Genomic DNA, 25,537 nt, shown 5'->3' with positions numbered 1-25,537 from the left:
CAGCTTCGATAATCAAATTTAAAAATCAAAGAATTGATTTACAACTCCTTTTTTATATTAAATAAATTTATGTTTCTTTTTTTATGCCAAAACTCTGATTCCATATTTTCTAGATGCCATCATCTTCTTTGATTCTAAACTAAATATCTTTGGGTTTTTGATTGTTTGACAGACAAAACAACTCTTTTGCTGATCTGGAAAACTTGGGGTTCGATTAAGACAGTGACATTGTTAGGACTCTTTGTGAACCCTTGAGACTTCCCCTGTGGTTTCAAAACTACTTCTTGCTAAAATAGTTCATTTAAAAAATATATTTTCTGGCTTTTTTCTTTATAGAGACACAGAAGGAGTAACAGGAAACAGGATGAGAGTCGTGGAAATGGCCCGGGAACCTGCTGCTCAAGGTGAATGCACTCATATGGTACTTTAACTATTCGCCTGACGGATCATTCAGAAATAGTTACATTTAAGTTTGGTGAATACTCTTGTATGTTAATATTTGCAAAAGTGCAAGAGGTCATTGAAAGAAGCTGTAGATAAAGACTGAGTATCTTAGTTTGAAAAAAGTTTGAATACTTTAAATGTGACTCGTTTACTGCATTTACTGGGTCCATTAAGTAAACAATATACTGTAGGTACACAAAATTTCAATTTAAGTGATTGGTCATTTCCTGCTCTATCTTGTACATTGTATTTCAAAGTATCCAGTCTATATATTTCACTGGTTTTATTTATTATTGTGGCAAATGAAAACTTTTTTCCTTCAAGTAAAATAAAGTTCTTCAAACTGAAATCCTTTAAGCAGGGAGCACACCACTCCAGGACGTTGCCAAGGGCTGGTTCGGCCTGGAGTCCCACATCATTTAACATACTGCCAACACCGCCCCGCCCCTGCAGCCCGAGCCCCTCACACACTCCAGCCACACATCAGTCACCGCTCGCCGTGTGTGTGATGGAGAGAGAGTGAGAGAGGGTGTATACGTGTGTGTGTCAGTGTGTGTGAGAGAGAGAGAAACAGAGATGAATGACCGTCTAATCACTCACACAATACAGCTAAGCCCCATAATGAAAACCGTTGATAAGAAAAATTAGCATAAAACCTAAGTGGTACAGAACGAGACAGTGGACATAAATAAAGAGGCTTAGGCACCATAAATCTGAACCATAAACACAAATATATACGACTCATATATATATAACTCACAGACTTCCTCATAGGCTGCAAAAAAATGACCCTAAAGCATATGTACACATATCTGCTTCATCCTCATTTTTGCTTTTTGCCAGTTCCCGCAGAGCCGGGCCCTCCACTCATAGCACGGTGCGGTAAGTTTTAATGGTAAATCAACAAAGGGCCGACATGAAAGAAAGGCTAGCTTTCCAGTTTGCAGGGTGAAGAATTATTCATCAGCACTGTAGTGTTGCACTGCGGGCGAAAATCCTGCAGCAGTGTTCCATTTTAATTGCCAGAAAATGACTGTAAATGATACAGAGAGCGAGGGAGGAGAGGGCAAGAAAAGGAGACAGAGGGAGAGAGAAAGGGGGGAAAGAGAGTTGGAATCGGAGGTATTAAGAAATGTGAGGGGGGACAAAAAAGGGACACCCCCACCACCGACAGCTGCCCCCCAAATTGAAGGCAGCGGTGATAAAAAGCTATGTGGCAATCAGAGGAGAGGAGTGTCCCCCGAGCAGCCTAAAAGAGAGATAGTGAGGGGAGAAAAGAGGAGAGGAGGGCGAGCGCCATCAAAAAAAAGGAGTGGTGGGATTAGGCCTGAGAGAGAGTTTACTACGCTCTTTTTGTGCGCCGAACCTGCAGGATTAGAGATAACAAATGTTAGCCGAGGACGGGCACCTGCTGTGAGCGGGAGGAGAGGAGGAGGAGGAGAGAGGAGCGACCCCGCTAAAACAGCAGAATGGGCTTTTGTGGCCCCCGTGCAGAATAAGAGGAAAGAGGCCTGAAGGGCGGGGGGGCGGAGAGGGGAGAGGATAAAGGAGGGCGAAAGTGAAGGGGCAAAGAAGTGGATGGAACGGGTACAAAGTAAATTTATAATTGTCAAACAGATGAAGGAGCTGAGATTTTGCGGAGGAGTAAACATTGAATTTGCTAATCTGTGGACCTCAAATCTCGCTCTGCTCAGCGCCACTGGAACGCTGTCACCCATATGTGTTTCTGTTTGCTGGAATCTCACGCCGCCTGTAAATCCTGAGATCAACCCTCATGTAAAGAAGGAAAATACAGCACAACAAACTTTTTCAAAAGTCTCTCGGCTCTTATCCTTCCCCCCTCGCACGTGTCCTAACTACCTTTCCTCCACCCTGTACTCTTCGTCTCTCTCTGCCCCTCCGTGGCGCTTGGGTTGTGTGTGGCTGAAATTGCCGCTGGGGCCTGGGGACCTCCCCGCCTGCTCTCCGCAATGACCCCAGCCCAGGAAGCACTCAGACTGGTCAATCAGCAATTAAAAGCCTGTCTGTAGCCACTAACTTAATTCAACCACTCAGCTTAGTGCTCCGTTAGAGCCCAGGCACCCAGACAGAACTGAGACAGACTCAACAGCATTGACCCCTCCACTCCACCACACACAAACACGAACACACGCGCACACACACACACACGCGCAAGTGCCTCCTCTAGGTGAGCACCAGCTCTGTGGGTGCACGCGTGACGAGGAGCCCGGCCTGTACATAAAGGTCACAACCTCTCTTACATATGTCTCTGCACCTGTACCTCAACCTGAGGGTTTAACCCTGCTTAGTGTTCAATACGGAGTTTGACCTTTTCTTTGGTCTGACTTAAAGCATTTACTGTAGTCGCCTGTGCATTAGGAGTGTGTGTGTTTGTGTGTTTGTGTGTTTGTGTGTGTGTGTGTGGTGGAGTGGAGGGGTCAATGTTGTGTGTTCGCTGTGGCCACGTAGTTCGACTTCTCACACACACACAAATAGAAACTCATGGACTAAAACACAGTTGATTAAACAAGCACTGAAACAATAATGAAACATAAACACACGCAGGGAACATAGACACAAACATATGGATACAGGCTCCCACTCTCGCTGATACACACCCTTTAACACACAACCACACACACAAACACTTGCATGCTTCACTCGCCCCATATGTTTCCTGTTTTTTATACTGTTTCATCATTCAGTCACTGCTTGGGAAAAAAACGCGACTTGGAAATGTAATATAAAAACAAAAGGCAGAGAATAACTGCAGGGACTGGTAAACGAAGCATAAAGACCCCGAGTGACCGAGGGGAATTATTTGGCTCCATTAAGCAGGCATTAACATGAATTACTATCTAATTAAAATTAAACAGCTCATTAATAACTTTGCGGTGGGGCCTTAGTGTGGAAGTTCTCTGGAGTGTGTGTGTGTGTGTGTGTGGCATGTGTGTGTATGTGTGCGTGTGTGAGAGAGAGCGAGCGAGGGAGAGAAGCTGTGTTGTGTCGCGGCCAAGAGAGCGATGAAGTGTGATAAAACTAAGCACCTGCCCTAAAGAGGAGTCAGGCCCTCAGAGGCTTCACCTGTGGAACAAAACAACTACTCTGAATTAGCCAAATGCAAAAAAAAACGACATGCTTCACTGAATAAAGGTTACTTCATTCACACTTTAATCCTGCAGGAGTGTTAAAATAAAACACAAATCTGCAACACTTGGGCTCAGAGGTCCCTTTTAAATCTGACATCCCATTCCCAATCCCTGTCCCCTTGTTGTCCTCTCGTTTTTGTCAATTACAGCATTAAAACCCGCCCAAAATAAGCTGCTTTTAAAAGGAAAACTGAAATTCATTTTGATTTGACTGATGATAATCTGCTCAAGGCTTAAAAGGGGTGAGTGCTAGCTCACCTGGTTACTGGGGCGCCATTCATCGCATACAGAGACGAGAGTCCGCAGGTTTGCTTCTGACCTGACTGCGTGTTATCCCCCATTCTCTCTCCCCATCCACTATCCTGTCAGTCCAGAAAAATTGCCCGAAAAAAACCATTAGCGCAGTATCGTATTTTCCAAACTGCCAACTTGCATTAAAAACTGGAATTTTTTTAGCTCTAGAAAACTTCATATAAAACCCCCAAACCTACTGAAAGTGGAGTTGCAACAGTTACAGCCGTTCAACCTGTTTTTCTCAGTCACACACACACGTGAAGTCATATTCATTCTCAACTTCAGTAGAGGAAGGCGCATAAAATACAAGGGTGAAGCTGCTGGAATGGAGCGGAGGTACGAACACCAGACTTTTCATATCAGGCGAGATGTTTGCGCGCTTACACGTTGTCACAGTATGTGTGAGACATGTCGACTCACTCCTGCCGTGTCCCGCTGGGGTCGTGGCCTTCGTGTTGGCAAAGCCGCTCAGCCTCGCAGGATCTGTCAGGATAAGAGAAGACAGGAACAGAGGGAAGGGGGAAAGAGAGAGAGAGAGAGAGAGAGAGAGAGAGAGAGAGAGAGAGAGAGAGAGAGAGAGAGGGCCATAAGTGTGAGATCATCATGTCGCAGTGCTTGTCCTCATCTTAACAGGAGAAGATAAGAGATGCTTATTGAGGGAGGCAATTATAGTAACAGTAATGACCAGCGTTACCAGCAGTAATAACTGACATTCAAACAACGCCTGCGCTGATTTTATTTTCCTTTATAAAAAGAAAAATGCAGCATCAGCATCGAGAAAACCAAAAACTTCTGAGTTTGAAATCCGGTTTTCAAACTCCCTCCCTCACTGTTGCATTGATAATAGAACCTCATCACCCAAATCCACCAGATTGTCCAAAAGCCAAAAGCACAAACCTTGACAATGCAACAACAAAATAAGGAGGAGGAATAGTGATAGTTCCTGGAGATGGTGAGTGAATGACAGAGAGCGGGGGGTGGGGGGGATATGGAGTTAGGCCTCAAATGTATGCCAGTGCATGCATCACCCCCCCTCCTCCACCCCCTACCCCCTTGCTTCTTCTGGCCAGGAGCTGTTTACCTCTCTATCAGCGGCGCTCTCTAAAAGCAGGGACCCCATCCATATTCACTGGCCTCAAATTCCTCTGCTTATCTCCCCCCCTAACCCTTGAAAAACCTCCCCGTGTTCCCCCCCCCGCACATACATACATACATAAACACGTCTTTATGGAGGCAAGAGGCAAACGTGCAGGGCCAGGAGGGGGTCGGGGATAAGAATCACCTTGAATTCAAAGCGGAGGATTGTGAGTCCTCAGCAGGGGCGGACGGACAGGCAGCCAGCCACACGGGCGAAGGGCTCACGCTGGCGTGACACACGGAACGCCAGACCTGGTAGAGGGGTGGATTTAAGGGAGGAAGCAGATGTGTGCACCAGAAGCCATGGGCAATTCAGAGGATTTGGAATAGTGAGGTGTGATGCTTAGGAAATTGTGAGTTTGTAACATGATGTGCATCATTAGGCGATGGGTGCATGTGCAAGGTTGTGTTTCCGCACATAGGTTTGTGAGTCAGATCTTCACCCTCCTGGAAAGACACACGTGATGTTGTTGAGAATCCAAAAATATAGATGTTGAAATGTTTGAAACTGACACATTATCTGCTCTGTCTATTTGAGCCATTATTGACGAATCTAATTGGATCCGCTGTTATTCCCAACATGGAGATTTACATGGAGTGGACAAATGGCTTACGTTGGTGGCTGCTTTGAGAGAGAGGAGGGGGGAAGCAGGAGATAGGAATTGACAGTAGAAGTTATGGGTTGAAAGAGCGCTGGAGCACAAGTAGGGACTCTTGTAGAGTTACATAGCGGGGACCGGCACCACGTTCCCCTGCAAAGAGCTGCGTTGTTTGGGGATTGAAGTTGGGAACTCTCTCCACTACTAATTGCGCGCCGGTGCCTTTTCATGAATATTCATTCTGGCGCGCTCAGACCCCGCCTAATTAGCCGAGAGATAGAGGAAGAAAGTCGCACCTTTTACCACAAGACCCCCTCACACACACTCACACACACACACAAACACACACACACACACACACCACCACCACCACCCCCTTTGCATTCTCCTGGGGATGCTGGCAGAATAGCCCAAGTTCATTAGCCAAAAAGGGAAAGAGGAAAAAAAAAAAGTTACCTGAAAAGCACGGGACGGTTTGGTCTTCAAAATGGATGTGCACACTGTTTTTCTTTTCTTTTTTTACAGTTGCATATTTAGAGCCTATTACGCATGTCTGTCAAAAAAAAAAAGAAAAAAAAAAAAAGAAAGAAAGAAAGAAACACGTGGAAGCGAAATACAATTATCTGATTGAGTGAGCTGCTGAATATTATTCCACTCAGTGTAGTTGGGAGGTACATCACATGAATTTTAAAATCTAAACATAGCTTGTGGCAGGTCGAAATGTTCCCACTGGAATTGAGGAAGACTTGTATTTAACATCTAATATGAGGCCGAGGCCGTTTTAGGAGTGTGACTGTGTTATTTCAGGTATACGTCTTCAGAAAACGAAACCCTATTAAAACTTTATTTCAAAAATTAAATGTTTGCATATTTATAGGCCTGGAATGAAGAGTATATATAACCTGCACTAATACCCCCTCCCAAAAAAGGAGATATTTTTAAATAGAGTGCCTTAATTTATATTCAATTCTGATTAATAGCAGAATTTATCTTTTCAGCATTATTTTTACACTCTGGACTTTCAGTGCTTCCACATCCAGGCAGAAAGAGAGAGGCAGAGGGGCATTTGGTGAAGTGAAGGGCCGGTGGGGTCCTGGTGGCGGTTCTGAGTCCTGACAATATTACTGATGCATATTAAGTAGTAAACACGTGACTGACTGAAAAAGGGAAAGACCCCCTCATACTAATAATAAACCAATAAATTGCAGTTGCACAGGAAAAACACATCTGATCTGCAAATGCCTAATTGTGTCCCGGATAAGATTGTAGTTCTCATAGAGTAAGTTTTTCATGTTCACATCGTGTCGACACGTCACTGGAAAGAAGCTGAGGAGAAAGTGAAGAGTATAAACCGGACGTCTGTGTTTCCAGGGTGACACAAAGAAGACACTTATTTCTGGTTTAAAAAAAAAAAAGGGGTCACCCAACTTCCTCGACACTCAGCTCTGCGGTTCATACCCAGTGCGCCTCGTAGTTTCATAAATCCATCATAACGGCTTCATTTCCAGTCGCCCCCCTGTGCGCAGAGTCACTCGCCACACACAACTTCTGTGTGATTTCTTTCATCGGGCGCACCATGGAAACGTCGTGCGTCCTGGCAAAAATGCACCTCAGCGCACACAAGGCCATATTCTTTACAAAAAAAAGAAAGAAGGGCCAAAGCATCTGGATCTTTCTTTTTCCAGCAGCTTTTCCCTCCGCTGGCACAAGACTGGGTCTGTGTCGCAGAAACCACCGCTTTTTATAGACTGAGGGGGGGACGAGGATGAGTGAATGGCTTTTACGCGTCTTCATTAAGGGAGAGTTGCGTGGAGCTCCGGTGACACGCAGCCACTGAGGGTCTCTCAGGGGTTTGCAGACAGTGACAGGAAGAAATGTCCTGACTGGGATTTCAGAGTTTCAGAAGCATTGTCGTGAACTTTCCCTTTTTTTTTTTGCATGTTATAATTATCTCTGAGATAAGTTACCCCACATAAAAAAAATAAAAATTTGGTCATTTAATTATTTATCTCGAGAATTAAGGGGAACATTTTTATAAAAATGCAAAACCTAATCCTAAGAAAAGTGTCAGCAAATGAATAAAAGGACATAGCAATACAAAAATATCATCATAAAATCTGACTTTGTTAGAAATTAAATTGCAATAAGGCAACAACTCGCACGGATCGCCCCCACTCATCCCACATATATATAGAAAGGATGCGTGGATTAAAAACCACGCCTTTCACGAGATGATGACGAGCACCTGTGACCCCCCCGACAACACACACACCTCACACACACACACACACACACACACTCCTCACACACTGCTAAAGCTGCAGACCAGAGTGAAGCAAGGACGCGGTCACACGCAGAAAGGAGACAACTTACCTCAGAGTCCAGTTGTCCCGGGTTAAAAACGAGCACTGGCTGCTGGTGCCTCGTCCTGTAAATAGACAGGATACAGTCGCACGAGGGGAAGATGATGATGACAAAACAAACAAAACACGCGTCTGAAGATAAAAACGACACAACTAAAAAGTCGTTGCTTTCAGGTAAATGATTAAAATGGGACTGTTGCGTCTGCGGGAAGTAACAAAAAAAAAAAAGCCTTCCCCCCCTGAAAAAGCTGGTGTTTTAGAAGGAGTGGAACATGCGCCTGATTGCAGAGTTTTAGGCGAATGGAACGGGAGAGATGTAAGATTTGTTTAAAGCCCCGCATTTCCATTTAAGAACGTGATTGTGTTTGCAAAGATCCCTTTCAATCTTCGCCCCCACCACCACCACCACCACCACCGCCGCCGCCACCCTCTCTCTCTACCCCTCAGCGTCTCTGAGGCTGCTTTGCAATTCATAGAATTGGTAATTTGCTATTGGGACAAAACGTGAAGGGAAAAATAATCAGATCAACCGGGAGAGAGAGGTAGAGTGAGGCAGGAGCCTGGGAGGAAGAAACACTAGGTCTCTCTTCTCTCTCTCTCTCTCTCTCTCTCTCTCTCCCTCTCTCTGTGAAATGCTTCCAGAGGTAAATGATATTTAGAAATAATAAAAGAAAAGAATCTGGCCTGTTTTTAATCGGTGAAATCTAAATTTGCAAGGTGGGAGAAATCCACAGCAACGTGCAGCAGCAGCAGCAGCTTGGCAGTGAGGACGCGAAGTGTGACGTGAGAATTAAATTAGATTGTTTTATGACAAATTATAGGCTAAATGATTATTATCAGATATGGCACTAAACCTCGATAACGTCTATATTATTGCGCTCAGAAGAGTGAATGATGGGAATAAATTGTGTATAATATCTGTCACCCCTGTCACCTATACACTCACTGTAGGAGTGTGTGTGTGTGTGTGTGTGTGTGTGTGTGTGTGTGTGTGTGTGAGAGAGAGAGAGAGAGAGAGAGAGAGAGAGAGAGAGAGAGAGAGAGAGAGAGAGAGAGAGAGAGAGAGGATCCTGGCCTATCATAACTAAGTGGGTGGTGATGATGAGATCACAGAACATTGAAAATTACCGAGACAATACAAATAAATGACACACACGGAGGCTTTGAAATCGAGCAAACGCTTCGCAGATTTGTCACACGCATTTACAGCCACGTTCACGCACGCTCACGCAGCTTATTTGCACGCCTCTCCACGAGTGGGAGTTCTGCGGAGCCGCAGCAGCAGCAGCATCGCGCCTTATAATCTATTTCAAATGAGGAGCGCTATAATCATCAGTGACCAATTACAGAAGGTGCACGGGTGTGGCGTGTGTTTAGAAGTGCATGTGTGTGCGTGGAAGTGAAGGTGGGGGGGTCCTCCAGAAAGATCTCCGTACTCCCCCACGTGGTTATTTGCAAAACAACCCGATGCAAACTGAGGGAAACCTAATGAAACCCCGCTGCTGCAGCACCTTCCTCGGAGAGAATTGTGAGAGGAGGGGGAGCAGAAAGGTTATCAGTGCGCACGAGTCATCAATGGAAGGCAAGGTATGCGAAATGAGAGGAGTGCTTTTAAAAACTCAAAGGGACATTTAATAAATAGAACATGTGTTTTTTTTTCTTCCTGTAGCATATGTAAGATTGGAGCTCTATTCATCCTGTGCGAAAAATGCGCTGTGCCATGCTCTGAAACCGTGCGCCTATTGAGCGTGTCCCCAGTGGGCTCGGATCGGAGAGGAGCCAATACAAGCGGAGGGGAGGCGTGTCCTCGCTCTTCCCCAAGACCTCCCAGAGCAGGTTGTTGCGTTTTAGCTCTAAAGCCTGGAGACCTCCGAAGTGCTCGTCAGTTTTCGAAGTCGGAGCCATGGCGACAACAGCTCAGTATATTCCGAGGAATAACTCCTTACCGTCCAACCCGCTCATGCATCCGGATTCGGACAGGATGCACCAGGGGACGACCTACAGAGAGGTGCAGAAAATGATGCACCACGAGTACTTGCAGGGGCTCGCGGCGACCAACACGGGACACCCGATGAGCCTGACGCACCACCAGTGGCTGCCCACCTCCAACACCGACTGGTCCACCGGCACCCACATCGGACAGCAGGAGCACAAAGCCAGCGTGCAGGCGACCCGGGAGGACCTGAGCACCGGCTTCCACCACAGATCTCACCTGGTGCACCAGCAGACGCAGAGTAGCCACCATGGTTCGTGGGCGCCCGCCACGACGCACCACTTGTCCCCGCTGTCCCCAGCATCCAACGGCCACCAGTCCCTGGTCTACTCGCAGCCTGGATACACAAACCTCAACGCGATGTTGAGTCCCCAGCCCGGCGCCCTGCACCATGGCATGCGGGACCCGCTCATCGACGACTCGGGCAGCCACGACAACCAGATGGAGTCGCCCCAGCAGGCGTTCAGCCACCACCAGGACCACTCGGACGAGGACGCGCCCAGCTCCGACGACCTGGAGCAGTTCGCCAAGCAGTTCAAGCAGCGGCGGATCAAACTGGGCTTTACGCAGGCGGACGTGGGCTTGGCCTTGGGCACCCTGTATGGAAACGTCTTTTCTCAGACCACTATCTGCAGGTTTGAGGCGCTGCAGCTCAGCTTCAAGAACATGTGCAAACTTAAGCCGCTGCTAAACAAGTGGCTGGAGGAGACAGACTCGAACACCGGCAGCCCCACCAATTTGGACAAGATTGCTGCGCAGGGCAGGAAACGAAAGAAGAGGACCTCCATTGAAGTGGGGGTGAAAGGGGCGCTGGAGAATCATTTCTTAAAATGCCCAAAGCCATCTGCTCATGAAATCACCAGTTTAGCCGGCACTCTGCAGTTGGAAAAAGAGGTTGTCCGCGTTTGGTTTTGCAACAGAAGACAAAAAGAGAAAAGAATGACACCAGTGGGGGTCCCTCACCCGAATATGGAGGACGTATATTCCCAAGCAGAGACCCCTCCTCTACACCGCACACTACAGAGTCCTGTGCAGTGACTGTTTTCATGAACAATCCGAGCATCTCCGCGGGGGGATAGAAAAGAGGAAACAAAAAAAAAATGGGGACTATGGAGTTTACAGTATTTAAGTTTGGCTTTTTTTTTTGGTTTTCCAGCGAGAAAAAGAGACATGGAAAAAGTTGAACAGATGAGTTTTTTTATTTTATTTTTTATTTTTTGTTGCCCTTAGTATTTTGGAGATCGTCATGTCCGACAAATAGATGACAAGAGGGAAATGTTAAGGGGAAAAAAAATCATGAGGTAATAGAAAATGAGAAAAAAAAAATGTTCGCTATTATTGATTCTGTGCGCATTTAAACAAAGATCTTTATTTACCAAAATTATATGGAGGTGACGAGTAAAATTCGATTTCCCAATGGCTGTTCCATGAAATGTGTCAACTGAGGCCATCTGTGTGAAATGAACTCACCACAGCGACGTGGTTTCCTGAAAAAAAAACAACCATCAACACTGGAGCTGAAAACACTGAATGAACAACGTTTTTGCTTTTTCAGCCTCAAAACTGATTAACCAGATTTCTGAATATCGGTGTATACTTTCTTTGTTCTATGAAGTGTGATGTTTTTTTATTTTTTTGTTGTTGTTGTTGTTGTTGCTTTGGAGATATGTTGTTTAACCTCTTTCTGCAGAACTGTCTGTCACTTCTGTCTTGATTTCGCTGTGACTCGTCAGAGCAGCTTCTTTAATATTTGTTCACTCAGCTGGTGGAGGAGCAGTGGTAGGAATTGTGGCACCCGAACAAAAAAAAAGAAGAGAAAAGACTCATACTTTTTAATGTATTTCAGAGAAAATGTCCAATGCACCAGGACGTCTAAGTTCTGACTGCATGCCTTAAAAAAATAATATTTAAAGCTTTGCAGCTCATCACGTCGAAATTTGCAAAACAAGCACCAGACGCTAAAAAAAAGGGGCAACAGGCATTTCTTGTTTTCTTTGAGGGTTGTGTCATTGTTTCCTTTGCATGGAGCACTTATTCTTCTTTTGTTAATATTATTATTATTGCAATTTTTAATTTCTCTGCGTTAGTTGATAAAAATAGTGTGTGGAGCTTAAACACAATAAAAGCCCAGCATGTTTACAGGTCCCTGGCTGTCACCACAGAGCGCACACTGCTCACTGCCTCCTCAGCCCTGTTGTTTCCAGACATTTCAACAGAGATTGGTCACATACGAAATGAAAAGTAATAATAACTCAGGTAACTTCAGTGCCCCCACGTCGGAAAATCACGCCTGTACATGATTTACGTTCCTCTGTGGTTTCTTTATTTTTTTAAATATATGTTTTAAATCTGGTTACTACCACACCGTTTTTCCTTTGTCCCATATACTCATTGTATTATAATAAAACGCTGGATTCGGAGATAAGAAAACAACAATAATAATAATAATAATTCCTAAAGGGAAAGCGATGAAGGGACGTACTTTCGATATATTTATTTTTTTCTTCTGTCCTGAAAGGAAATCTGAAAACTCTCATGCGTTGTGTGTCATTTCTCAATGTTGGACCAGTCCAAAAAGCCTACAGCAGTGCTACTCAATACAAGATGAGGGGAAACTTTTTTTTTTCCAAGAAAAAATAATAATAATAATGAAAAAAAAAAGAAGATTTTAGAGAAAATGTTGCCAGGATTATTTCCAATATGTAAATATGTCCAATATGTAAACTTGTATTTGTTCTGAGATATTGTTTTTGTTTTGTTTTGTTTCTTTCCGGGCAGTTTTGTACACTTACTAATTCCAAGAAGATATTTTAATATGATTTCATTTATGAATCTGACCATTTATATATATATATATTTATTTCTTAAACGTGTTTGGAGCTTTTTTGTTCAGCTCTGTTAATGGTTATGTTGCAGTGGACTTCAGTATGTTCTTATTTTCCTTTTTGTTTACTACATTGGTTGTATGTTGATTGCTAAATGTAGACTGCAAAGTCACATTTATATTTATGTTATAGTAATATTTTATTACTTACATAAAACATATATACAAGAAATGGTCTTTTGTCTTCATTAAGATCCAAACCCGCTCGTCCTGCAGTGTGTTGCTGTGTGTGTGTGTTTGTGGCAGCAGCAGCAGCAGCACACACACAGGATGAAGATGATGAAGATGATGGTGATAAATGGTGTTCAGTGAGCGCACCGTGTGTTCAGTGGAAATAGCAGTGGTTCGTTATGTAACAGGGGGTCGTTTCAAATCAGAAGCTGTGTACATGTGCTGTTAAGGGGAGTAGACAACAGTATTTTACCTCAGGCTAAGTTCACACAGTCTCTGACGTTGTTCACATCTTTGTGTAATCGCAGTATTAAATTGTGCAATATTAATAACGAAAGTATTGTCTTTTCATTGACTGCTTATTATCGCCATTATTATTTTATTATTATTACGAGTAGAGGTTTATTTAATGCTCCTTATATAAACCAGCGAGCATCACTTGTCATCTTCTGAGCGATTAAAATAAGGAAAATCTTTGGAAGCAGAAACTCCTGCAGGCCACAAAACCGCCTCTTCTTCTAAAGATAGAGGAGGAAAAATAACCGAGAGGAGCAGGCCCGGAAGTTCAGAGGGAAAAATAAAGGCCTGAATCACAGCAAAACTATTTTTATAACAGTTTCTCTAAATCATCATTTTTTTGAAGGCAGTTTTAAACTTAAAGTTGTTCTTGTTTTCGTAGCATCACGGGCCACAGCGGCTGTTTTATTGATTCTACATATGAGACACAGTTTCATGGAGAATGTCCGTGAAGGATCATTAGGCCCATTTATTATTTTAACCTCCACCTTCACGGTTTTATTTGTAAATGGTAAAAAAAAGAAAATCACTGTGAAAATGTTTTTATATATCAAAAGAAAAATGTAGAGAGCAACAGGAAAATCTACTTCCACAACCACAATGTTTCAGAGTCTGAGTTTGTAGAAGAAAGCGTCAACTTGTCAGAATTTACTTCACATATCAGGGGCAAGTTATTTCTAATAGCTACAGCGACCACACGCACGTGTATTTTTCACGAAGCCACTTTCTGAATCAAAGCGTCAAACATGAACACGACGAAAATGAAAAAGTTGGAGGTGTCGTTCGGTTTCTAAAGAAAACTCCAAGTCAAGACGCTTATTCTGCAGCTAATACATTTTATAAAAACGTGCACATCTTTACTTGCAACAACAAACAACATGCACGAAATGTTTCCCTCCCATTTGCGTAATCTTTATTCAATTTTAAAGTTGATTTTTTTTTTTTTACAAAAGCGATATGCGTTAAAAGAAAAACTGTACGCAATATACGCAACAACACTGCGCAGGTCCGTCGGATTTTTGCGTGGGACTTTATAGTTGCGGTGATGTGAAAGTGAAAATGAAAAATGAAGAAGCTGTGCAGAGGTGATCTCACTGAGGAAGAGGAGGTGAAGGAGCACACAGGCCCACAGAAGAGCGAGTCACAGGCGCCCCCAGCTGGCCAAACCTGGGCACTGCAAAAGCTCGACCTCAGAGAGTTTGACAGAAATGAGCTATAATAATAATAATAATAATAATATTAACATTCATCATCAATGTCATCCCACCACACACAGCTTCACTTAGTCTAACCAGCATTATACTCTCATCTATCCACCATTGTTCTTACAGTTAGTGACACAGAATCACTACCGACTGTATATCGGAGCCTCAGATCCTCATCAGTTCCTGACGCTTGCAGAATAAGTGACGTCTTTTAAATCACTTCTAAAAACATCTTTATCTAAAACACTTTTTGTGTGTTGACTGTTTTCTTGGTTTAATGCTGTATTTTGATATTTTATTTCTGTATTATTTTATGCCCTGATCGTATTTACCTTAGTCCTGAGTTGTTCTAATCCTGATTCTACCACGTAAAGCACTTTGCAAAGTGTTTGTTAATATTATTATTTTATAGATTGAATATTCCAACCAGTGTTTTGTTGTATCTTCTGTTTTTTTAAAGCCATTTAATTAGTTATTCCGCCAATCTTGTCTGGTTCTTACTGTGTTTACATATATACGTATACACAGCACCTTCATTTCTAGCAGTCGCATGCAACACCTCTCTTCATTGGTGGTTGTTCTGTGTTTATGTTGTATATTGTGTTCATGTTTTGCATGATTTGCTGCACTGTTTTTGCACTTTGGCCTGTGAGAAACAACAATGTCGTTCAGCCGTTCACTTTGTATGAGGATGAAACACAGTGAAAGTACATTTGAAAGCTTCACAGAAACTTTACAGAGCAGAACGCTCTCTTTGTCATGTCACATATGAAGGGGATTGATATGTGTGTGTGCAACACTGCAGGATGTAAACTGTGGTTTCTCTGATGTACACTCCCCTGCTGACCAGCCGTCAGCCCGGTTACTACTTCACTATACAGCACCAAGCAGAAAAGACATCACATCCCATTTTTAAAAAGTTTTAAATGTGACTCAGTCAGGGATCAAACCTCCGTGTTAGAAACAGGCTCTGAGCACCTTTAAGGGTCATGTATGAATTGCAGTGTAAAAACAGAGGCCTCCGGAGTGACATAGATGGTGAAACAGAAGGAGTCCACAGTTGATCAGACATGAGAGATCATGGTGACTGCTACCAACTGTTGTTTTTTGATGATATGCAATTTTTATTCTGGTCCGTATGGAGGGACACAACCTCCATTATGCCGATAAATCAATAAAACATGAGGAGAACTCATCACTAAACAGCAAAACCCAGCTATTTGACCTACAAATCACCACAGTTCACCCTCTCCTCCTCTGCTCCTCTTCCCCTCTCTGCAGACCGCTCTCCTGCACTGAGTGGGCCCTGGGCAGCACCCGCGGAGGAGCTGCAGCCTCGGCAGAGCCCGGGCGCTGGCGAACACCGATGCCTCCTTCATCAGGGAAGTATCGTCACACACAGGAGATGTGGATTAGTGATGATTAGCAGGGATTATGGCTGGTTAATGGTGGGAAAATACATTAGGAACCATCGGCTGCGGGAGGGGGAGGGGGATTTCACTCACACTAGCGGATTTGCATTGATCCACAGCAAATGAATGAGGATTAGCAGCATCAAGCTATGTGCCAACAGATAAATAACATTAAGCGCATTATACGCCAACGCTTGTTATTAATGACATTACAAACACCACTACAATGCTGGCAATTATGGAAAATAATAGGAGCGGCTGAATAATGTACTCGGTCAGGAATCTTCAGATTCCACATCCTCGTTGTGTACAGGCAGAGAAGCGTAGAGAGTTTGGGATCCACTTGCTGATCATTTAAAGGGGTTTCATATTGTTAATGTATTGATGTTAAATAATCATTTATCACTGCCTCATGGGCAAATAATAAGAGATCTGTAGGAACAGGGATTTAGTTGTTAGGGTGGGAAATCTACCTTCTGTTGTCAGTCATCCATCTCCAGCTTAACTGTGTTTTCATCTGTCATTTAACAGCACAATTCGTCCTCTTACTTTGTGTGAAGGAGCCGAAGAGCAACTGCACCAAAGCCCTTATTATGCTAATGGTAAAATGCTAATAACCCAACAAGTTCACATCGTGCAAGTCCATATCCTAAAAAAAACAAAATCTGTCCTATCAAGGCAAAATGAAAAGAAGTAAAGCATGAATTTCTTTAGCTTGATACAACAGGTAGTTTGAGAAAATGCGAGAAAAGTGACCAATGCGAGGTTATGTTTTCACCCCTGTGCATATGTTTGTTTGTTTGTAAGCAAGATTACACAAAAACTACTTGACCCATTACCACGAAAGTTGGTGGAAGAATGTGAGAAGCGTCAGGGAAGAAACCATCCAATTTTGTTGTGGATCTGGATCAGGGGCCAGATCCAGGAATGGTTTTTCCCTTTCTTTAACGTTGCAAGATAACGTGTTTTTTTGGCACTTTCACTGATGGATCCTGATGAATATTTAGAGAATATTAAGAGAACTGATATCTATGAGTGTGTGCAATTTGATGGAGCTTACATTGTGTTAAGAAGCCATAAAGGCTGCATACCTTTTGATTTAATGGCAGGTAATACTCAAATATGATTGACATTGAAGAAACTGCAGCGAGGTAATACACTACATATTAGTCTGTAGGCCGGAGAGTGGAGGAGAGAAACCTGCTCATTCCTCCACGTAACCCACATTTTTAACCTGACGGGTGAAAGAGCCTGTAGCTTTTCTTACTCTCTATTACTTCCTCTTTCTCTACCCGAGTTCTCCTCTCCTCTTTTTTTTTTTTTTATACCGTTTATGTAATAAATACTCCGCTCCCACAGTGAGTGGCAGAGAAAGGAGGGGTGGGGACTGGAAAAAGAACAGAATAATGCATTTTTTCATCAAAAATTCCTTCTCTTCCCCTACCTCAAGGTTTCCTCCTCTGAGCATCTTGAAAGATGGGCAACAATGTGGCCACACAGTGAACACCTAGTTACCATATGAAACACTCCAGCAGTGAACTGGAGGAGACGGAGAAGGGAGAGAAGTCTTGTGTTATTTATGATACCGGGCCTTGTAGCTATATGGGTTCCCCCTTCATGTCTACTCCGAGGTATGGCCCCCATATGCGAAGGGGTATAAGTGCAGCTTTAGAAAGTTACTCTCCCCTCCCCTCTGCATCTCTTTGCTCCTCACTCGCAGGTTTTGAAGAAGAGAAGCAGCCCGTCTCCCTCTTTCATGGCTTTGAGGGACATTTCATATCGCCTCAGGTGTCTGTCAGTGTGACTAACAGTTCTGAGAGTGGAGAACTAATATCTCAGGAACTCGCCTGCAGGCAGCAGCACATAGATGTTACCGCTGGTGGCATACAATGAGAGAGGCTCATACTTTAGAGGCATTCAGCGGCAGCAATTACTACAGATTCAGTGGGCTGGTTGGTGTTAAACAATGGCTGTGACAACCTCAGCAGATGATAATACACAGTGGGGAAAGGCAAAATAAGTGCAATCATCTCTACTGCTTTTATTTTGTAGGATGTCTGACAAAAGCTCGCAAAGAGCCCAAGGAAATGTACTCAGGGTAGCACACTAACCAAACAAAGCAATATTAATAATGGTTTTATTTATTATTTTTATCTTCTTTGGCTCTTTCAGGATCACACGACATGTGAAATCACACAGCGCAGCTGCTGAGGAGGCCTTTTAGACTACTACTGCACAAGGTTGCAAAGTTAATTGTTGTGCCTAAAAGGACATGGCAGTCCCGTGTTAAAGGTTGTCTCCTCTTTTCACCTTCAAGCCTGGCTTTTGTCAACTGTAGTAAAGGCATCGCAGTGCCTCCTGACTTCAATAACAAGGTTTACTGCGGAGAAGAGGGGAGGAAAAGAAAAGACAAGGTCTTGCAGTAAAGAGACACACACTGGTAAACAGTAGGAAGGTCATCTAACCCTGGAACACACCGAGATGCTCAGGGCCTTCTTTCCATTAAGGATATTCAAAAAAGAAGAAAACATGACCATTCAGAGTTCATATGTATGGGGCACAGCAGCAGAAAGATCCTTTTTTTATTTTTTCCATTTTTTCTATTGATTGTTAAGGAGACATATGGACAATGTAGGACCGTAAAGCAAAAGATCCTCACACAGAGATGTTGGCAGTGTACAAAAGAAAGTTTGTGTAGCAGCGAACACAAACAATCTACTTTACTTTTCGTCCTTTGCCCATGACCGGTCCTTCACGTTGTGCAGGCCTGAATGGATATAATATTGTGAACCCCTGCAAATTGGAGCCGGACAATAAAAAGATCATCAAAGATGATCCGGCTGCCCCCAGCAGTCGGCTTTGCCCTGCGACGCCGAGTTCAGAAGACGAAGATCGGGAGGCAAATGATTGCTGCTGCTCACCGCACAGTCAGCCGTAACAACAACAAAGATAAGGCTGATGGAAATAAATAAATAAGGATGGAGGAGGGAGGAGAGGAGGAGAAAAAAAAGCTGCTGGTGGTGGTGGCTGTGGGGCGGAGTAGACGCAGCACAGAGATGAAATGGAGACCTGCCACTGTACTCAAGGACACCGCGTGCCACTGTGTAATTAGAAATGTACACAGATGATTTGGATGCAGCGATATGATTAGGCAAAGCAGTCCCCAGTCTTAGGCCTAATCAGCACACTTCTGAGAGATACTCCAAGACTGCTGCCGTGTGTGTGTGTCTGTCTGTATGTGCATGTGTGTACGTGCGTGTGTGTGCGTGTAGGGGAAGTAGAGGGGATGTTACACACTCTGTGTTACTCTCGCCTCACTACAATCTGGGAGGGTACACCAGAGGAACTGCAAACACTTGGGTACATAAAGTTAGAAATGCAGGATGCAGGGAACACACATAGGGGAAAGCGTATGACAGACATGTAACATGAACACGCAATCACATATGCATGATCTGTGTACGATGAGAATTAGGGACATCATTAATAGAAGGGGGAGCTGCAGCTGCATGAATGACTGCATGAGGACTCGCTGCTTATCCGGATGGAAACAGATGAAGAGGAGAATGTAAAGAGAGAAACGGTGAGAGAAGATGGTTGTAACCTTCACACAGTTTCCTGAGACAAGTTTAGTTTGTGAGGAGTAACAAACTTGACTGGAGTAGGAGGTTTCAAGAATATCATGAAAGAAAATGTTCCACCTTTGTGCTCCGACTTTGCTTCCAGGTCAAACTCCAAATCAATCTTTTGACAGCAGCGCCGGTTGAGGTCAGCTGAGGAGGAGGAAACAAAAACACCTCAAATCCCAACACATATGTGCCAGGGAGTTGAAACGCAGAAACATGCACAAAAGAGGCAATGAGCAGAGGCCAATTAAAAAGAGCTGCTGCCTCCTCCTCCTCCTCATCTACCAGCTCCCTTTCTTCTCCTCGCTCTCTCCGTGCTTCTGTCTCTCCTCCTCCAGTGGCTTGTTATTGATCACCTTTAACCCCGTCTCTCAGTGGTGTCAAAACTACCATTTAGGCTCATCCCTGGGGCTGAGCGTGTGTCGATCGCACCCTGCCCCATAAATCATTACTGGGAGGTGGGCTCGGGAGGGCCTGCCTGGAGCTCAGAGGGAAGGCCCGACACATTTCGCCAGAGCCCAGCCCCATTCCCTCAGGGGTCAAGGGTCATCGATGGTCCCATGGATTAGCACCCAGACACCCCCGCTTACCCTGGCTTCTCGAGCAAGCCCACCTCCATTCCCCCGGGGGCCCGGCAGTAGCACCCTTTCGATTTTTAAATAAGACAAAAGGTCAGTTGGCGTCCTGCCCTGTCTTCACAGTGATCTCCCGCTCTGTGCCTGACGGCTCTTCTTTATTAATGATGGATCCTAATTTCTGTCTTGTTGCCGCAAACTGAATGAGGGATGAGCAAAGTTTCGGGGTGAGGTGTGAAGGGACGTTCAGGGACTGATATGGTCGAGGGGGTTTGTCGGTGAAAGGCTGGTGCTGTGGGCTCCAGGAGACTATTGTTGTCACTGTCTATCTCTCTGGCTATCTGTGTCGGCCTCATACAAAATCCCCTTTACCTCCTCCTGTGCTGGAGGCGCCTCATGGCCTCAGTACATGGCTGCATATCAGCCAGATGCTGCACTCACCCGCAGTCCTCCTCCTCTCCTCCTCACCCCTTTCTTCCCCCTCTCCCTCCCTCCCCCTATGCGATCCTTCCTATGTAGAGAGGCACGTTAACAAATCTCTCCAATCCACTCTCTGTCTCTTTCCCTGTAATCTCCCTGCCTGTGTGTCTGTCCACCTGCTGCTCTCCCTGCAGTGGTCAGACTGGGTTAGGTAACCCTCCTCAGTCAAAGTCGAGGGGCCCGGGGATGAGGAGATGATGGGTAGAGGTGACAGGTCCTTTGTTGGGGTAAAGACTCATGACCCATGGGCAGGCAGCGAGAGGAAGAGGCAGGGGAATCTATCACTCACCACAAATCCAGACCCGTTATACTCCCCTTGATGATGTGTAGCTGGTGGTCACTTTCTATTTTCAGGTCGTAAGGATCATAACCTTGTACAATTACTAAAATGCTATCTTGATTTAACTACTCGAGTATTCTCATTATATGCTGCTTCATATCCACTTAGTTGTATTTTTTATTAATTACATTTATTTAACAAACTTAAATTTCAGAAACATATGAGCCGATAACGAAAGATGGATACAAAATATTTACAATTAATTTGAAACAATGAAAGCCTCGGCTTACACAGTAATGCGTGTTACAGCATCAGTGATACTAATTTAATATCATGTGAGAATTTAACAATGGCAGGCACCATTCTCCTTGATGAGCGTTTTATCTACTTAAAGAGCAGCTCAGTATTTTTACACATGCAGAGTCTTGCACTGGAGGACTTTTGCTCGGTTGAATTGCTGGATTTATTATCTGTGTTTGTTTGTTTGTTCGTTTGCAGGATTACAAGACAACGACTGGACGGATTTCCACGAAACTTGTTGGAAGGATGCAAAATGGGTCAGGGAAGAGCCCGTAACATTTTCTTTCATTGTGAGATCGTTGATTTCTCAAAGAACTATGTGTAAATCGTGATGAAACAATTCAGACATATTCAGGGAGTTGGTATCACGAGAATGTGTAATTTAGTTCTGATCCAAATACAAATCTGAACCTATAGTGGATTTAAATATAGTTTAATGGGTATTTCTCAGCCACTGTTGTGTCAAAGGGCAGAAAACCTGTAACTACCACCAATGTGTAGCATAGAAACCTAATGTGACCTTGGCTATAAGGCTTGTTTTAATTTAAGGGGATGGCCTTGGCAATTCTAGTTTAAATCAACATTTTGAACACCAACTACAAATAGTAAATTTTTGTTGTACATCTTCCATATTGAAATATGATGGAGGCAGCTATGCGCTTTGGGCAGAGGGAATCAGGAATCACACACTCACGCCAATCAACTTGCTTTGTAGCTCGTATACACAGATGAAGGGTGATCCATTGATGTTGAGGGCGGTGGTGGTGAAGTGATGCAGAGGGTATGGATTTGGTACCCATTGTTGGGTAGGTGTTTCCCAGTGCCTCCTTATCCCTTCCACCCCACCCACCACTCCCCTGCGGGACAGCCCTGCCAGGGGGTGCAGGCGTGGGACAGGACACTCCGCCAGTGAGGGGATTAATTGGTGTGGCACCTCTTTGGTGCACATGGCCAAAGCAATTAAATAGTGGCCCTAGGCCCTTCAGTTTGCTTTTACTAAACCAGTGACAAAGCAGCAAATTGGGTCTTTCTCCCCATGCTTATACCCACATTGGAGCATGAATGCCGAAGAGATTAAACGCATTTTGGATGTGTTTGCAGAATTTGTTTTTACGGCAGATACTCAGCATCAAAGATCTGAGGTGAGTGATGGAGGATAAATTTACAAAAATAGATTCTTTCAAATATGTGCTACGTACTTATTGTGTGTATGTTTGTGTTGATGTGTTTCTGCATGGACATTTGAATCCACTATGTGTACGCAGGGCCTGGTGGCTTCCTTATATCTCTCCCACTGTCTCTCCCACTCCCTGCAGCCGTCAATTAGTGAGGCTGGATGATGCGAAGGCCTTATGCCTTTGTTGCTTCTCTCTCCCTCTCCCTCTTCTCTCTGTCTCCCCCGTGTTTGAAGATTGAGAAAAGACACAAGGCAGGTTACTGTAGCTCCTCTCTGGGGCATTGGTTTGCTGTCTGCCCCTCTGTAAAGCTGCCTGGGCCCCAAGCAGCAGACCAGAGAGTCCATAAAGTCTTCAAACGCAGGAGGGGAGATACAGGCCTGGCCATGGAGAGTCAACCTCTGTCTGTGGCTGTGTCAGATACACCATCACCTCCACCAGTGCACACAGCTGAATGATACATATAATATATAGCATGTGGGGTGTGTATGATGAAGAGGGGCAGAATGATTTAAAATTAGAAAGTGAGGCAGATGAGGAAGAGGGTTGAGATGGGGATGGTGGGGGGGAGGGTAAGGAAAGGAGGAAGTGGAAGGTAGGAAGTGAAGGAAATGAATAGCAACAGTTGAAAGAAAAGGAATAGATAAAGAATAATGGAAAGAACGAGTTTTATGAAGAGAAATTAAGGGAAGACAAAACAGATAAGGGGGATGAGAAATAGATGAAAGTGGAGAATAAAAAGGAAAGCAGACAAAGCCAAAAAAAGGATATGCGAAGGGAGAACAAAGCATCTGGATGAAGAAATGACATTGTGTTTTTAAACAGTAGTAATGGCCGTTTTCCCATCACTAAGTTAATATCAGACAGTCTGCTCTGTAAAATCCAAGGGACCCTTTTTGGTCATGCAATTGTCCTTAAATCACATACCACAAATTCATCTCTAAAACAAATAAATAAAAAGATAGAATATATATAGACTGATCTCATTATTCTCAATTTCCCAATTATTGTTTTTATACAGTTGAGGATTGGGCTGTTTGCAGGTTCTAAGGAAGTTTACAACCAAAATCCCAAAAAGTACCTCTGCATACAGATCTGCAGCTATTTTGATCTGTTAGCTGTCAATGTCAAAACTGCTGAGGAGCGATTCCAGGTGCTCCGGTGAATAACCGACAGCTTCATTCAGGAAGTCAAGTGGTTTAGTAAACAGCACTTGTTCTATTTTATAAAATTTTGTCTACAAAGAACCATTCAATGTTTATTTTTTTAAAAGAGTGCAGACAACCTTTGTCTAATGAGGGCCAGACGTGTTCGCCCCCCAACCACCCAGCCGCCCCAGCCCTTTCAGCTCGCCACCCCAGCCCCAGATCTCCAGACACTGGGCTGGAGAGAGGCGTGAAGAAGGGGGCCAGACCGCTAACCATCCATCACATCCGTCTGACCCGCCCCGCAGTGCTGAAAAGACCACGGTTATCACTCACCCCTGACACAGTCATTGACGTTTGCCCTTCGAAGCACGGGCACGCACACACACACACACAGAAGCACACATATAGACGGTCTACAACGTCTTTGCAGTCGCTCCAAAATGTCCCGTCACCTCTTGTCCTTCCCACGATTGAACTCTCATCACCATCCATCAACTCTCATCATTCACAAAAATGCCAACGCGCTCCAAGTGAGGGCTCCAAACCAATAAGACCATGACAAATGCCAGGTAAACTCCCAGCAGGGATCCTGTTCGTCAACCACCCTCTCAACCAGGAAACACTTATTTCTATGCGCGGAAAACAGTGGAGCAGAGCTGCTGTCGGCTTCGATGGAGACTGGATGGTGGGTGCTGATCCAACTTGGGCGTTACAATAGCTCGTATTGTGCTGCTGCCTCTCAGCTTTATTACATATGTATGTGTTGATTGCTGCAAAACAACAATGCGGGTGCATGGCATTAAGCAGTAACAATAACAGTGATGCTTGCAGCTCCTACTCAGCGTTGGATGTTTATCCAACAAACCTCTGTGTTAACGCCCAGTACCCAGTGGTGTGAAATACCAGCAGGGGAGCCAGTTTGGAAATATCGTGAATGGGGAAATGCAAAATATTCTTCATTGAATCGTACTGTTCACGCCAAAAATAATTACAGATTAACTGATTGTTTGATTAACTGTATTTATTGTTGTGTGAGATGTGACAGGAGTCACAAATCGTCTGAACAACTTTTACTTTTGGCCGTGTACAGAGAGGTTTGTCCTGATTCTGGACTCCAGGGACGTGGTGAGATTCACACTGTGTAGATGTGTGAAATCGATAGAGTCCGTGGCACAATGAACACATATGAGAGAGCTCCATAGGCTCAAAGGTCACCTGGCCCACCCACGTCACTGTGGTGCAACAAGCCTGCGTGGAATGCCAGCGGGTCGGCCTGGTTGAAAACGTCGGGTTTGTCACCCGCCTAACCCCTCCGAGCATCGTGACACACCCAGGAGGGCCAAGCTATGCGCCACCCCCGCCAGCACCCTGTGGTATCAGAGACCTCCCCACCCTTGGGTTACCCATTCACACAAAACCACACATGGGCGTGCGCGGACAACAGCCATCTCTGATGCCCTTCTGATTCCCTCTGCTGGCATTTAGCTGGAGAGGTTTCGGGTGTGTGCGTATACGTGTGCCAGTGTTTGCGTGTGTGTGTTTGCTTCGGCGGGGCGGAGTGCGGCAGTGAAAGGGTGGGGGGTGGGGGGGGTGCTGAAGTGACAAGAGTTGTGGTGCAGATGTCCCAACAGCCAGCAGAGCCTCATGAATGGCGACTGTTGTGATGGTGACGGGGAAACGCGTTGGAGGCCTGGCCTACGCACTGCAGTCATCTGAATGGCTGGAATTCAACATGGCCGAAAGGACGAGCTCATGCGTGCAGGCTGGAGACAATGCTCCCTCTTTATTACTTTCTCTCCAACGCTCTCGGTCACTCTCACTCTTTCTTCTTCGCCGCTTAATCATCTCCCCTCTGTAAATGTAGCTGTAATTATTCATTGTGTTGATGGTTTTCATTGTGAAAAAAAAAAACGAATCTTTCATGCTACACCTTTAAAATAGCTTATATGTATGTGGAGGAAAAGGACAAATCTATTGAAACAAAGGAACAAAGGATGGGAAGTCC

General features: G+C 44.5%; 2 protein-coding genes across 2 annotated transcripts in view; both read left to right on the top strand.

Moving 5' to 3' along the window:
• LOC118113339 (B-cell receptor CD22) overlaps nucleotides 1-25,537 on the top strand; it is a 1,629,935-nt gene that overhangs the window by 1,179,571 nt on the left and 424,827 nt on the right. The gene's annotated exons all lie outside the window — the stretch shown is intronic.
• pou3f1 (POU class 3 homeobox 1) lies at nucleotides 9,856-13,363 on the top strand. Its single transcript, XM_035163064.2, has one exon. The coding sequence runs from the start codon at nucleotides 9,890-9,892 to the stop codon at nucleotides 11,015-11,017; it is 1,128 nt and encodes a 375-aa protein (XP_035018955.1). The 5' UTR covers nucleotides 9,856-9,889; the 3' UTR covers nucleotides 11,018-13,363.

Source organism: Hippoglossus stenolepis, chromosome 8, assembly GCF_022539355.2.
Source record: "Hippoglossus stenolepis isolate QCI-W04-F060 chromosome 8, HSTE1.2, whole genome shotgun sequence".
Classification (NCBI taxonomy): Eukaryota; Metazoa; Chordata; class Actinopteri; order Pleuronectiformes; family Pleuronectidae; genus Hippoglossus; species Hippoglossus stenolepis.
This window is presented reverse-complemented; position numbering and strand designations above follow the sequence as displayed.

Coding starts and splice junctions, on each gene's coding strand:
- pou3f1 (XM_035163064.2), top strand. CDS start 9,890: ATGGCGACAACAGCTCAGTATATTCCGAGGAATAACTCCTTACCGTCC.